At 36.0% G+C, this 16,412-nt stretch overlaps 1 protein-coding gene across 4 annotated transcripts in view; it reads left to right on the top strand.

The window, feature by feature from the left end:
• The window catches only part of PLEKHA5 (pleckstrin homology domain containing A5), a 201,743-nt gene that overhangs the window by 115,399 nt on the left and 69,932 nt on the right, over positions 1-16,412 (top strand). For all 4 annotated transcript variants that reach the window (XM_045829213.1, XM_045829211.1, XM_045829210.1 and 1 more), the window contains 4 exons: positions 6,402-6,485; positions 7,213-7,333; positions 8,490-8,594; positions 10,838-10,910. In XM_045829213.1, the coding sequence (XP_045685169.1) occupies positions 6,402-6,485; positions 7,213-7,333; positions 8,490-8,594; positions 10,838-10,910 (383 nt within the window). The remainder of the gene's footprint in view (positions 1-6,401; positions 6,486-7,212; positions 7,334-8,489; positions 8,595-10,837; positions 10,911-16,412) is intronic.

Raw genomic sequence — 16,412 nt, 5'->3', positions numbered from 1 at the left:
CAGTTTGAAATAATACTTCATTAAGAATGAAATAGCTACTTAAGGGTTACTGACTGTTATCATTTTACTATAAATTTGAAACACCATATATTAGGAAAGAAGTCCTTTTTTCCTGTCTTTCTAAGTCTGTAATTTTATTGGGGTTTATATTTGAAATGCCCATCGTGTGTATTTGATGAGTCTGTTCAGTGTGGGGGGCAGTCTTTCCTTCCTGTAGGGATGTCACTGGCATCCTCCTCTCTGTACATCTGTGACCAGGGAAGACTGGAGCAGTATGGACTGCTCCAATAAACAACAACAAAAAGTTGTCTCACTCCAATCAGGGACCCTGGAAAAGGGACAGAATACCAGCTTCCCCTATCTTCAACATGCCGCCATGCAATTTTAGTTACATTAAAGCATGTACTACTAGAATTGCAGTAAGTTGCTGTTTTCATAAATAGGTTATAGGAGCTTTGTACTTTATCATTTTTCCCTTTTTGTGTAGGCTACCAGAAAGCGCAGAACTACTTAAAAGTGGCGCAGCTTAGCCTAGCTTTTCAGTACACTTATCTACATGATTCACTATTTGATTCACAAATATATAAGATTTGAAAAGCAATCGGGTAGGCTAATGAACATCTATCTCCAATAAACATATCATTTTTAATTTGTTGTTTACGTAACTTGATAGAAATATATACCAGTTTATTCACAGCTGATTTATTTAACTTGAGATCCTTTAAAACCAAGTTATTATTGAATGAAATAGTTCCATAGAGGCTTTAAATAAGCAGGTCTTGCATTTGATCTTCTCGTTACAGCAAATGATTAAATGTCTGAGAGTAAAGAGTGAAGAGGGCATAATGCTGAAGAACAAGCAATTTGTGTTGCTATTTGTCAATTTCTTGATGTCTTTTCTACAAATGGCATTGATTTAATCCTTTTACCTGGGCCTGTGATACAACAGGATCCTCAGATTCAGCCAGTGAATGTGACCTGTTTCTTTCAGTCCTGGGCTGTCTCGAACAGCTGAGTTTATTTATTTTAAGTATTGCCACAATTTAAGAACCTTCTCACATATACTGCCTTTGCTAGCATAAAAATGTAGTCTTTCCCTGGAGCTTTTATATTAGAATTACTTTTCTCCTCTATCTTTTTGACATACTAGGGGCAGGTATTTTTACCAGAAGGATGAAAGATCACAAGAGAGATCATATCTTTATTCTTTTACAATATATGATGAATAGTGGAATAACATGAGTTTTAAACAATTACTTGGGTAGGTGCTAATTTAAACTTTAATTTAAGCAGTTGACTGAACAGTAATCTAATGATGATGTCACGACAAAAGGCCTGTAGTTGATAATAAAAATGAACGGTTATCGAGGACCTGTGTTTACACTGTTCACTCTTATTAATCCTCACGAGCATCTCCAGTGGAAAGTAAATTCCATGAGAGCATGGGGCTTTTTGTTTGTTCTGCTCACTGCTGTATCCAGTACCTAGGACAGTTCGGAAAACTTAACCAACAACCTGTAACATAGATACTGTTACGAAATTGAGGCCTGGAGAGGTAAAGTAACTTGCCTAAGGTCACCACATTGTTAGTAAATGGGGAAGCTGGGGTGCAAAACCTAGGTAGCCTGATTCCAGAACCTGTACTCTCAGTTGCCATTATTCCTGCAGCCTCCTTTGTGTAAAAAAATAATAAATGAGGCTTATTCATTAGAGTTAATCATGAGAGGGCTATGAGCATAGTTGAGGGTTTCCCAGCATCAGCCCTGTTGATATGTGACCTGGATGCCTCTTTAGTGTCAAAACTTTCCTGCTCATGGTAAGATGTTTAGCAGCTTCCTGGCCTGTACCCACTACCTACCAGCAGAAGTTCCCAGTTGGGATATTAAAAAATACTACCAGGTATTTCCAAATGTCTCCTGGGAGGTGAAATAACTCCCAGTTGAGAACCACTGCTCTAAACCTACACATTAAAATGTCACAGATAGGTGTCTGGAAGAAAGAGTAGGTAAACACCTAGCATTATATTTAGAAGAGCTTATACTTCTTGCTGTGCCACAGTGAGCTCAGATACAAGATGGGAAACAGTTTGTTCTGTGACCATAAGTATGTTTTATATCAAGACCTGAATTTTATCCCTTTTTTATAGTATTCCTCTAGAAACGTATCTTCCAGTGTTTCTTTTTCATTTATGAACTGCATAAAATCCCTGGCAAGGATTTTAAATATGACACCTTGTCTAGCAAAGCTTCAAATGCATTTCTAATAGCACAGAGGTATGTTATTTCTTAATGTATCAGTATAGTCAGTTTTGCTATAACACAGCACATGTGTTCCTAAAAATCACCCCACTGTGAAAAGCATGGGGCTTCTGTGGAAAATGGGTTTAGGAGCATACCCCTCAAAAAGTTCACTAGATGTGCATACAAATAAACACAGGAACCTAATAAAAGTGGTTCCACAGTTTCACATACATTAATTGGGTAAGAATTACAAAAAATAATGCAAATACACTTCTGCCTTGAAAAAGACCCACAGTTCGCTTTCAGCCTGTGAGTGACTGGGACGTGTTGGAAGCAGGGCTGCATGAATTAGAAAGCTGTACCATAACGTGTTGATGAGTGTTTCATAAAACAGGCCGTGAACTCAATCAGCAGTGGGCGCTGGAAGTTGTGCAGGTGTGCGGTGTGTGTCCCCCTGTGTGCTGGAATTCTGTTGGGCACAGTAACTAAATTGTTCCCTAATTCACGAATCGTGCCGGAACACGCTCCTTACTCCTGAATTTTGAGGCCCTCCCCCCCAAAAAACACTTTGTGGATTCCAAAAAGGATGGCAAGCGTAGGATGAAAACAAGCTTTGTAAGTGATGCAGGGGACAAACTCTGGTTGAGTGGAGGAAAGACTGGGTGTCGCTGTCGTCCCTGATGTCCCCTGAGGTCCTGAGCAGACACTCCTCCTCTGTGCCGAGGAGAGGACAGTGGCCATGGCTTGACACTTACCAGCGGGCCGGCCACCTCCCACAGTGCTCAGTTGCCATACATACTGAGGCACTGAGGTATTTGGTAGCAAATGGACTGTATGCATTAACGAATGGTTTCGTGGAATTTATCTTTTCAGAAAGACTCATTTGGATTTCACTTACATTGATTTTGTTTATTGGCTGTCAGTATTTATTTAACTCATTTTTAGTTTTGGTGAATGATTCAGGAATTATGTTTATCCTTTACCGATATTATACTTACAAATGCAACATACTATAAAAAGGAAGTGTAAATGCAATTATAATAAGAAGGAATGCTTTGAAATTAAAAAATATTTTCAATAAAATTTTGAATATCTACAAATGTGTATAAAATACATTTGCTTAAAGACAGCGAGGATGGACGGTCCTATCAGGTGGTGGGAAATTTACCACGTTTACATAGTTAAGACTGGAATTGATATTTTGTTATGTCATAATTTTCATTTATTTTAATTTTTGATGAAACGATTAGAAAACATTACTCTGGTTTTCAGTTTGGGAAGTATGTTGTTTTATAGGAGATAACCAATTTTTATTCAGATGGCCTGTAAAATCTTATTCTTCTGAATTTGAATTTTGTAGAAACCTAGTAATTTTGAGTGATTGTAACTTAAGATACATCATGGTTCAGATACTGGGATTTACCATTTAAGAAAATACACTATGTGTTTTTTTAAATTAATACCCAAGAGCCAGGAACACTGTATAAGTCAGAACAAATGAATAAACATTTGTTTACTTTATGTTAGCAATTAGGCAGATATACTAGGAGAGATTATTTCTTTGTTTTAAAAAAAAGTAAAAGACACCCATTAGTGTCCTTGAAGATTTTATATGAATTATGTTAATTTAATACCAGAACATTAAGTAGTAAAAGAAGAATATAAATATATTCCTATTTTATGTTGGTTTTAGTCCCTGGTCTTTTAATTAAGATGGAATACCATGTTTTTTCCTTTGTTTTACTTAAATGTGTGATGACAAAAATGTTCATATAAATAGTAACCACTTTGGGGGGAGAAAAGTTTGGACTCCATTTTAATCATTCATTATTTGTGTTTCATTGCCCTACACCCTTGTCTAGTGGGCGCTCACATCTGTCTGCATCCTGTTGTTCATGATGTCAGTGAAGTGCCTTGGCTCCGTGATTATTGCAGAGCCTGTTGTCATCATTTAGAGCTTCTAGAATATAGGGGTTAGAGCCTGTGTTCCTCCCAGGCAAAACGACGTAGCATGGGGAAGTAATGCAGTACATAGCCGGTTGATTGCTTTCTTTGTGCAGTATGGGTTTTTATAAAAAGAATTTATATATTTCTATTCTGTCACTCAGCCAGCTCCAGCTCCTTAATACTCCTTCCCTAGGAGAAGCTTTAAGGAAAAAGCTGTTGTCATTAGTAAAGTGTCTAATCCCTGATCACAGGTTACTTTAACCTCTTTTTCCCATAGTGTTTTACACTGTTTATGTATCAGAACTGACATACCTTGGCACTTTAATAATGTTTATCATGTTTGACTATTTTGGTATTTCCCACTTATCTCCAGAGGTTATACTTTTTTGGTTATTTTTATATCAATTTATTGCTTATTACATAAACTCATATCCCACATGAGACCTCAGTTTCCACTGTTGTACTTTTTTAAATAAGCAGGTAAGAAAGTTACTTGCATATTTCTTATGTAGTAGAAATACCACCCCATGTAAGTATCTAAAACCCACCAAGTCTGAACACCTATTAAGAGTTTGTATAAAGACAGACCACCACAAAAAGCTGATAATTTAGTAGTGCTCTGTGCTTAGTCTGCCAGTTAACTAAAGGACTAATAGATGCACATTCTGTTCCATCAGTCAGTCTACCGTCACAATAGTCAACGCATAATTTTTTGGAAACTGTATCTATACTTTCTCTTTTATGCGGTTTTAGTTTTATTTATGGCTAGAATTTCAAGTACTGAGTTACCAATAAAATATTAATGGAAGTTAAGGTATGGAAAGGGAACTTAAGTATGTCAAGTTTGCCAGAAGTTTGTGGGTTGTGGTTATATAGTTCCCAAAATCCAGAACACATGTAATAATCTTTCAAGATTAAAAAGCAGTATTCAATATAACATCTTGAAATTTTTCTCCATAATGAAAGTAAATTTTTTAAGGTCAGGCATACCATTGATAGGTTGTTTAGTTTGGGATATTTTTCCTACTCTCATTTCACAAAGACAGTAGGAGACCTAGTGTTACCACCCAGCCTTGAAACAATAAGTATTTCATACGCAGAGGTCTTATTCCCCCTCCCACCCAAAAGCCATCCTTTAATCAAAAGCATTTTTTCTAGCAAACACAAGTAGGTTTTTTCCTTTTGTTTCTGTTCTCATTGGTACATTTTATTTAAGGTTTTGTTTTCTCCTTTAAATTCCATTTTTATAGCATATTCTGCTCCAGTGTCAGAAAAAAATTATCACATTACATTATTTATATATAGTGATTATTTCATAAAACAAAAACCCCATAAATTATTGTTCAAGTGATACTGTCTTTTTTTAAATCCTCACCCAAGGATATGTTTGTTGATCTGGGAGAGAAACAGAAAGAGACAGACAGACATCAGAAAAAGAAACATCCTTCAGTTGCCTTAAATACTCACCCTGAACAGGGATCAAACCTTTTGGTGTATGTGAGGGTGCTCCAGCCAGCTGAACCATCTAGCCAGGGCGGTTCTATTTTTTAATATGCTGGTGCCCATATAGTAGTATGGTGAATTTTTTTTATGACATTTTTTAAAAGATTTTAATTGTTTATTTTTTGGAGAGGGAAAGGAAGGAGAAAGAGAGAGGGAGAGAGAAAAACATCAGTGTGCAGTTGCTGGGGGCCATGGCCTGCAACCCAGGGTTGTGCTCTGACTGGGAATCGAACCTGCTATACTTTGGTTCGCAGCCCGCGCTCAATTCACTGAGCTACACCAGCCAGGGCTGTGAGTTTTTTATATATGTGATTTTGGCCATTAGGTGCTTAAGTTGAGATACAGAATAATGGATGTGGGTAGATACTCGTTTTTGTGGCCCACATATCAAATGTAAAATGCAGCGACTGTGGAGACAAATTGACTTAACCTTTGTTTCTAAAATAGTGAGAGGGAAGAATTGAGGTTCTACTGGAGGGTGAGCTTCTCTGCATTGTAAAACTAGGCAGCATTTACAAGTGTACACATAGTAGTTAGTAGAAAAGGCGTGTTTAGAAGTTTCAACAGCAGGGGGCTTGTTTTGAATTTCATCTCCTTTATTCGCTGACTTTAATATTGTGGTAAAGAAGTAGCTGTTTTGATACTAAAATATTAGAAAGACATTTGTGATAATAACAGTACACACATAAATTTTCTCTTTTTGTCTTTCAGCCATAATGAAAGGAAAGTGACCTGTAAACACCCAGTCACGGGACAACCATCACAAGACAATTGCATTTTTGTAGTGAATGAACAGTAAGTAAAGAGTTTTGTGGAGCGCCACCGTGCAAAATGCAGTAAGCATTGCAATTGCCGTCACCCTTATTGAGTCTAGTACCATTTCACAGCTTTCTTACCTGGATATTTGCAGTCCAGTGTAATAACAGAATGACAGCTGTTTACTGTGTGTGGTATAGAAACATGACAAAATAATTTTTCTATGAGGACTGTAATTCAGAAGATGTTCTTCCAATAGTTCAGAAAGAGATAGTTGAAGGGCCCAGGGTGTAAGGTCCGAAATTGTAAACTTGATCAGATTGTTAAACTAATTTGAGCTCAGTTTTCTCATCCTTAAGTCACAGATAGTGGTAATTACCATTTCTCAGGATATTTTTAAGCATCAAATGAAAAACATGTGAAAATGTTTTATACTATAAATCTGTTCACAAATATTAGTTATTGATATCATTGTTGTATGAGATACTTGTAACTAAATTTTTAAATCTCTAGCTGGATGCCCAAGTAGAATATCTGTAATAATAATTATTAAAATAAACATGATATTAATTTATGTTGTAATTAGGAGAAGTGTTAGTAATATTCAAAGTAGTTGTAAATACCAAGTCCTGGCTCTAGAACTCGGGAAACTCTAGGTAGATTGCAGCTTTCCTGTAGGACACCCACATTGTTAAGTCAAGGGAAGCTTTATTGTGAAGCACTTCTCGTGCACAGCAAGTTCTAGCACTCTGACATGTATTTCCAGGACTGTTCCAACCATGACATCTGAAGAAAAGAAGGAACGACCTGTAAGTATGATCAACGAAGCTTCCAACTATAACATGACCTCAGATTATGCGGTACATCCACTGAGCCCTGTGGGCAGAGTAAGTTATTTTGCTTACTGTTAATTATTGATAGCTGGTATAATTGGTGCTCTTAATGGGTTTTAGAATTATAGAACAATCACTTCATTTTTATTATTACATGAACATAATTACATTCTAGGTAATTGACATAAGCAGTGGCTTAGAATATAAAGTAGTAAGATTATATTTTAATGATTGAGTGACTTAAATTTTTAATTGTAGATACACACAGTGATATTGGTTATCTTAGAGGCTTGTGAGTAGGGATTGTTTGGGTGCTCCCAGGGGTGAGAAAGAAATAGACTGGCCCTTATATATCTTGTTGTGTCATTCAAGTTTTATACTGTGTTTAAGCATTGAAAGTAAATTAAAATTTATACAAAAAATGCTTTAAATAAAACAAAACAAAATAAGGTAAGGTAGATTTCCAAAGATTCTAAGTAAGTTGAAAAATAAGAGATGACTTGATATTATTTACTTTTGTACAAAAACTAAAGTTCAGCTTCTTTGTGTCTATTTTTGTTGGTTTCTGATACCATTTGTACCAAAATAAATCTTTATGCTAAATATAGCAGTATCTTAAACAACTTTATTGCCTTATGTGTACTTTTAAGAATATAGTAAACACCATCTGTCTGGTGTCATTCAAGTTCAAAGTTGTCCATGACATTAAGCAAATCCTTCCAGTCTTGTTTTGACTTAATGCGTTATGTTTATATGTTTGTTTATGTTTTACACCTGAGTAATTTCTCTTGTGACTCAACACCAACTTCCTTTAATTGAAACAAAACTACTAAAAGTAGATAGAAAGCAAAAAGTTCTGTCTTTTGGCTTAAAGATTGATTAATAATTTTTACACCAGGTTTATTCAGTTTATATCACAGATAGGACAAATACTGTCCTTTTTAAAAAATTGTATATCCATATTTTAAAGGAGTGATGGGTAAAGCTTGGCATCCTTGTGTAACACCCTGGGGAAGAAGTGTTTGCACAGAATTTATAACACTTGAAAGAACTAAGCCAGCAAACACAGGATTGCAATAATTCATCTGAAAAGACTTAAGTCCCGCAAGTTTCAGAGGAATCTGGAAAGAGATTAAAACTGTGAAGATGAAAAATATCTCAAACTCAAGTATCTAATCAGTAACAACATATTGTGCCTTTTTCTATTTAGACCTCACGGGCTTCAAAAAAAGTTCATAATTTTGGAAAGAGATCAAATTCAATTAAAAGGAATCCTAATGCGCCTGTGGTGAGACGAGGTTGGCTTTACAAACAGGTAACTTCTTTTTCCCATTTAATATAGAAAGGACAGAATCTAAAGGCACTTTTTGTGGGGGAGGGGGGCTCCTCTCCTAAGACATGTTCCTAAGATACTTAATATAAAATGGAGAGGAACTGTGAAAAGGTTGTGCAGATTTTTTCACTTCTAGTTACCACTGAGAATGTTAGGGAATGACTAGAAAGAAAAAGTAATGCCTGTTGACTTAGAACAGAGACTGTACATTTGTTACAGGTATTTCTAGATTTGAAGTTAAATATATGCTGTAAGAAATGTTAGGGTTAACACCCTTAAATTATACAGGCAGAAATATGTTTTAAATGGGAAAAAACCATACAGAAGTATTGTTCATTTTTCTATTTTTAAAAAAATCATTAGAGAAATGTACAAGTATATATATACCCCTAGGTGCTTTAATTTATAGAGACATGTGATCATAATTTAAGATTTTTCTTTAGATGTTTGCTTCTATGTTCTCAAAACTAATTTCTTAAGTGTTTATGCTGGGTCTTCCGCCCCCCCCCCCTTTGTTTTCTTTTCCTGCTTGCTGAAACATGGTTCATTCTCAGGCACCCTGATAAGTGGATTCAGACTGTTCTGGTGTCTGGGAAACCTGATGACTAAGCTTTTTTAGAACTTTGTTACTAGTTTTGTAATTAGCAAGGATGCATATACATTGGGCTTTATGACATCTATTTTGACTGCTTATAGGCTGCTGCTTTCTTTTTTTAAATTCTAGTTTGCAGCTGGGTTTCAGATAACTGACCACCAGATAACAGAGATGATGATATTTGGGCATTCAAGACCTTTATCTGTCTTCATTCTGTCTCTCTGATTCTATATGTATATATAGGTGATACATTGGTTAATGGTTCATTGGTGGTGCACATTTCTCCTGTCAAATATTGCTAATTGCTTTCAGATGACCTAATGATTCTGTTTAGTAAAATTCGTAATGAATTTGATATGAAGCATTCATTAGACATTGTTCCCTCTGAAAGCTGGATGGCAGCTAAGCTAATGTATTAGAAGAAGCCGTCCTAAAGATCATTTACTATATTTTAACCATCTGATATTTAAATTCACCCAAACTAAAAGATTTTTTAAACTAGTCTTTCTAATAAGATCACATTATGTGCAAATAACTCAGTGCCATATTGACCCTTATAGAGGTTATGGAACTCCTTATTTAAAATGATTCTTGTTTCTTGATCCCTTGATTAATTTAGTGTTGCAGGAGTGGCACCAATTTCTCTATTGTGAGTGTTTATTTTGTAATAGGTGTGTGACCCACAGAGAGTATTTGTTTGCTTAAATATCTAGTTTTTTAAAATTAACTGTCGTAAAGGAAGAGGCTATAAATAGGAAATTAAAAATGCCATATGCCATTTTGGATTTTTTTGTCCTTTCTTTGGTGTAGCTGTCAATTTTAAGAATAAATCTTTTACTTCAAGAGATATTTATCCACATAATATTTTTGAGTTCTAAAGTCATTAAATAATGGTCACAACTAGAACTAAGTTAAGAGGATCAGCCAATGCACATGCAAACTGGCCTCTTTTTTTCTTTCTTTCTTTCTTTTTTTTTTTTTTTTTTGGTGTTCATGTTTCATATTCTGTTGCAGTTTTGCTTCATTGCATGTGGGAAGATAATTTTTATTAAGTTGTAATTTTGTTTGAGCATGGTATTTTCATAAGCTAATAGGCACTCTTCTGTAGGATGAGCAAAATGGAGACTGCATATTTAAGAAGAATTATATGTTTATGAAATGTATTTATATGGTAAGGCTCCTTTAGCACAGTCATTTTAAATCACATTACATTTGGAATAATTTCAATTCGCATGTTTTCTTCTTGTTGGAGATTAACATATTTATTAAATCTGGCTTACCAGAAAGCACGCACTGCTTCATGGTTACATTATCCTCATGCTAGCAGGCGTGTGTTTAGAAGAGTGAATTTCACATTGCTTAGAAATATGGTACCAAATCAGATTGCTTCAACAGTATTCCTTTTCCATTATAGTATTGCCCTTCAGAGACCAGTATTCTTTGGAATATCCTAATATGATACAAGTCCCTAGAAAAATACCCCAAAATTATGATGCTTTGTAGTTAGGCTTCTATTAGCATATATCAAACACACCTTGTTTTTAAAACTTATTTTAAATAAATGTACCAGAAATGAGTTTTAATTTTCTGAAATGAAAAAAAAGTTCTTTAATATGCTGATTTAATGCAGGACAGTACTGGCATGAAGCTGTGGAAGAAACGCTGGTTCGTGCTTTCTGACCTGTGTCTCTTTTATTATAGAGGTGAGTTTACCATGAACTGCCTTAGTGCGTTGTAAGTATAGGATAGTTTTTTAAAGAAAAACATTGTAATTCTTTCTGTTATTTTGTATCAACAAACAGTATCAAGAAAATCTTTTCCTCACTGACTTGCAATACTGAGTGACTGAGGTAGGACGGAAGACGATATACTGTAGTATTTCAGACCGCTTAGTCTGTAATCTGAGCAGGCTGATCTGCTTTGTTGTGTGTGAAGAGCACGTGAAGTTTCACTCTATCGTGTTATCCTTGAATATGGTGCCTAACAGATAAATATCATTAGTTTGATGAGATTCTCTATACACAACGACTTTATCAAATCTGGCTGTACTTCACCATATACCCAGTCCTCCATGGCAGATGATTTTAGAATATCAAAGACCACTGTGATGTATTGGCAAATGAAAAAATTACAAAGAAATGTATTTATTAGGAACCCCTATGGCCCCCCAACTTTTTTACACAGACAATGACATCTCCCTGAACGATGGAGAAAGTTGTAGAAAGAATGCATACCAGGGTATCACTGTCAGCGGAGAGGAAATAAAGGTGTTGTCTTAAGTATGGAGTATCAACTTTCATTTGTCCTATATGGATATCATAAACTCCTTTTTTTGATGTTTTCTGGTTAGTAAGTCACTTGTACAGTTTTAAGGCCATCTCTGTTCATGTGCTCTGTGGACCTGTTAGGTCCCACAAAGTTGGTACCTGACAGTGAATGGTGGACACGGGCTGGGCTCTCCCTGGAAATCTGTTTCAGCTGTAATGAAAAATCATGAATCTGGACAGCCACCTCTTTTCCCTACTTTAAGGTCTCATTCGAAACAGTCACTAAAGAATTGGATTGTCAACATATAGTTAATAATTTATAACTTTTCTAGATAAATGTGTGACAAGATATAATAGGATTTTAGAACCAATTAGCAATTTTAAAATTTACTTTGTGATTATACAAAAAAAAAGTGTGTGAGAATTCTTAGTCATCTATCAAAGCAATAATAATGCATATTGACCCTCACAATGTGAAATTACCAGACTTATATTCATCATTTTCCTCCTCGTGGCGAACTGTGGTTGAGAAGTGCTGCTGAGTCAGGAGTAACCAAACCTACAAAGTTTCATTCTGTCATAGAGATGTTAGTCAGGCTGCGGTTGTGGCATTAACTTCAGTTAAGTGCCAAGCATACTCTACAATTTTCCTTAAAGGTTTCCCCACTCTTTCAGCAAAGTGAGGAGCTGTAACTCAGGCATTATTTCTAAGCTTATAATTTGTACTTTCTTTCTTTATCAGTATATTTATAGACTGTTTAGAGCTTTAAATGGGAATGAGAAAATGTTTATAACTACTCATGTAAAATTTTTTGTTAATTTGCTATAAAAAACAACAGTGAATTCCTTGTAATTTTGCTATTATTGTTATTGCTCATGATCACTGTTATTAAAATAGAAAACCTTTCCAAATAATTTGAGAAAAGTAAGCTATGTTGAGTATGAGGTTCCATATTATGGTTTAGTCATATGTACTTTAAATGCGATGTATTTAATAATTTTATTATGGTTCCCCAGACAGGAGGAATGTTTAAAAAAAAAGAGGGAAGGAAAAAAATAAAGGAAATAACCATTTAACTCACTTCTATTCAGATGGTTGGAGAGAAGTATATGATATACATTTTTACTATTTCATCAACAGGAAATGTCAAATTTTACATAAAAACTATCAAATTTTATTGAGGTGATCATAATAGATTGCATGTGTGTGTGTGTGTGTGTGTGTGTGTGTGTTTACTATAGGCTGAGAACATAACATAAATGATCTATTTCATCTCTTTCTCACAGCCCTCGATTAAGTGAGAAATCTTATGCCCATTCACACAAAAGGAAATTTAGGAACACCAAGGTCAATTTGGTTGCCTGAGGTCTCACCACTAGTAAGTGTCAGGGCCAGAATGTGCACCCAGGCACTCCTCTTAACCAGAAGTGTTTAGCCCCACCCAGATCATCTCCTCTGTATGCTGAATACATTGACTGCATTGATTTTTCAGTATCTCAAAGAACGTAGTATACTAACATGAAGTGTGCTGTCCAAATTTTTTGACAGAGCAGTGCGTGTTTTATAGATAGGGAAAATAAGTGATTTGCTATTTTTAAGAAGTTTTTTACTTGTTATTTTTTAAAGATTTTATTTATTTATTTTAGAGGGGAAGGGAGGAAGAAAGAGAGGGAGAAAACCATCAATATGTTTCTCAGATAGGGGCCTCTTGAATGCCCCCTACTGGGGACCTGACCTGGCCCAGAACCCAGGCATGTGCCCTGACTGGGAATTGAACTGACAACCCTTTGGTCCGCAGGCCAGCACTCAATCCACTGAGCCATCCAGCCAGGGTGCTGTTTTTTACAATAGGTTGGCAACCCATACCAGATGGAAGCCCAAGTTCCCGCTGCTCTTTGCAATATAGCAGGCAGATTGCGAATCCATTGTGCTAAATCACTTGGATTGCTGTATTCTGTAGTCAATCTGTCGACAAAATTTACCATGGAACTTAATTCATTCACCAAGTATTTATTGAGTGGGGCCTGCTTCATATCAAGTGCTGTCAAAACAGCAGTGAGAGAATTTTCATGAAGCTTACATACAAGAGAGGTCAGAGAGGTAGTAAATAAACTCAAATATGAAAGAAGACCATTATAAGTGCTTTTAGGATACTATGATTATATTATGAAAGACTGGTCAGGAGGGAAGTTCTCTTTGGATTGGTTCTCTGGGCTGATAATTTAAGTAACAAGATCTGCATTACAAGGAGAAGCTAGACTGAGCACAGTATTCCGGGCAGGAGGAGACAGAGTGCAAAGACTTAAGGAAGTGGAATGTTGTGAAGAGCAGAAAGAAACCAGTGTACTGGGCCGAGGGGCTGGCAGTAGGGAAGGAGATGGGTGGGAAAAGTAGAGATTGCACCCATGTGGGACTTCACTGGAGTTTGATTCTACTGTAAGCCTAGAAGGAAACAATTGGGTGTTTTGAAGCATAAGAATGATTCAAGCTGCTGTTGGAGAATGGGTTGTAATAAAGGGGAAGGAAGGAATGAGAGGCTATTAGGAGTTGCCGTATAGAAATAATAATAGTCTAGACCAGGGGCGTCCAGCCTTTTAGCATTTCTTGGCCACAATGGAAGAAAAGTTGTCCTGGAGGAAAAGTTGTTTTATGTACTGAATGTCCACACATTCAGTACATTGCGACACATAATCACAAACAAACTCTCATCATGTTTTAAGTAAATTTACGATCTGTGTTGGGCTGCATTCATAGCCATCCTGGGCAGGTTGGACACCTCTGATCTAGATGAAGGGGGTAGCTAGCAGCTAGCTCTTTTGGTGTGTTGGGTGTCTTACTATGTAGAAAGAATGACATAGTGTTCCGTTACATTGAACGAGCATTGACCAGACCTGTACAAGGAAGGGATCAGGAGAGGAGGGCGACCTAGGCAAAGGACTCGGCACGAGTGAACGTGGCATGCTTGTAATTACACCTAGCGCTTACATTGCTGGAATGAAGGTTGTGTCTGAAGACCTAGCAGGGAGTGAAGGCCTAAAAGTAGATCAAGGCATAAAGTGCATATGTTTGCCATTCTAATGAGATTAAACTCCGCCTGAATGCAAGAATAATAATTGGATCAAGTGTGTATTTTAGAAAAATCACCCTAGCAGTTAAAGTAGAAGCCAAGAGAACAGTTAACACAGTGTTGAAGTATTCTAGGTGAAGAAGGATAGTTAGTAGTAATATTTCAGTCTATAAGTTTGTATGCATTCCTTGTCTTGCTCTCAGATGTCTTTAAAGCTTAGTGAAGTGGGGTATCTGAAATGACACTTGAATCCAATAAAATGATGAGATTCGTTGGTTCCTGCCTCAGGTTGTGTTCCCCAGGAAGCAAGCTCTATGAGGGAGATTGAAGTGCCAGAGCCTTCCTGGGGAGTGTTCTAGGGGCCTGGGGACCACTCCCTGTGGCAGGACAGAAAGGAAGTTGGATGGGCAGAGGGAGAAGTTGGGTTGCTGTGGTCTAAAAGGCCCAGCTGAGTCCCACAGAGAGTTCGTTCATTCTATAAACATTGTTCCCTCCCTGCCCTTTGCCTGGTGGTATGTGATACCCTCTGGGAGACAGAAGGTAAGACAGTAATTCAGGTCAGGCCGGATAGAGAACCAAACAGGAGAATGCCCTGATTAAGAACAAAAGAAGAATCTAGTGATGAACTCATAGGATGGTCATTTGACAGAAAATGAAGGTTTTTACATGCAGTTTCTTTAATTTTATATAATAATGGCAGTATTCATACGGGTACAGTACATTATTGTCATGTCTATTAACTAATTTAACCCTCGCAACAGTTCTGTGAGGTAAGTCCTATTTTCCTCAGTTTGATGGTTGATGAAAGTGAGATTAACTTGACTGAGACCTCACAGTTACTTAGTGTCCAGGTGGGAAGTAACCCGTGATAATACAGTGAAATCATCCTGTGCTGTACTGCCTCTGCGTATTCTGGAATAACTTCAGGAAAGTCAATTTTTCCAATTATGCAACAAAGAAGAGTATGTTATTTGATAATGATTTTTTTTTTACTAAAGATGACTTCATGAGCTGTTTTCTGATTATATGCTTTATACAAACAAAATTGGATTTAAAATTATGTGACTCATTCTTTTAAATTGTCATATTCACTATAATTGATGAGCATTTTGTATCTTTTTTTTAATTTTTAGACTAAATGTGCACTTTTGTTCATTCTTTCATTTTGTGGACTACAACTGAATGAGCACAGTATATACTAAAAGCAAAATTTTGTTCTATTACGAGAAAAACTACAGAAATAACATCTATCTAATGCAGCCTTTTTTGTGGTTGTTTTGGAAGCTTGCCATATATTCTAGAAATGAGGGCAAAAATCCCTTCTTAAGTTTATGATAATATTTGGGAGTAAAAGGGAGAAAACTGTACTTGAACAATGATTAAAATTTAAAAAGTTTATGGTAATAAAAAATGACAAGCAAAATAATAAATTATTTCTTACAGTTTTTCATATTGATAAACTCATCAGCCTAATGCATGGCTTTATTAACTTGTGGGTCTCTAACAAGGAACTAATATATTTCAAGTTTTATCTACCCCCAAGCAGAAAGTTAATAATGTGAACCTATACTATGCCAAAATTAATGTTTTGTCATTTTCCTAAGTCTATTTTATGTACTTGTCTTGTAGGCCTGTAACTTATTCTCATAAATTTGTTCTGTATCTGAATGACTTGGAAAAGCAAACCTTCAAGGTTATATGTTCTAAAAAGCATAGAATTTTTATAGTATAGTTTAAAATATATATTTGCATATATGTATTTATTTGTTTAAAAAAATTGAGCCTCTACAACTCAGGAATTTATGTTCTAGTGGGGAGAGAGAGGTGATAAGTAACTAAAACATACCATGTGTCAGAGGCGTTGAGGGTG

Source organism: Phyllostomus hastatus, unplaced genomic scaffold (assembly GCF_019186645.2).
Source record: "Phyllostomus hastatus isolate PE091 unplaced genomic scaffold, TTU_PhHast_1.1 phas_scaffold_93, whole genome shotgun sequence".
In the NCBI taxonomy this organism is placed as follows: domain Eukaryota; kingdom Metazoa; phylum Chordata; class Mammalia; order Chiroptera; family Phyllostomidae; genus Phyllostomus; species Phyllostomus hastatus.
The sequence above is the reverse complement of the archived record's forward strand: the minus strand, read 5'-3'. Positions and strand labels throughout refer to the sequence as shown.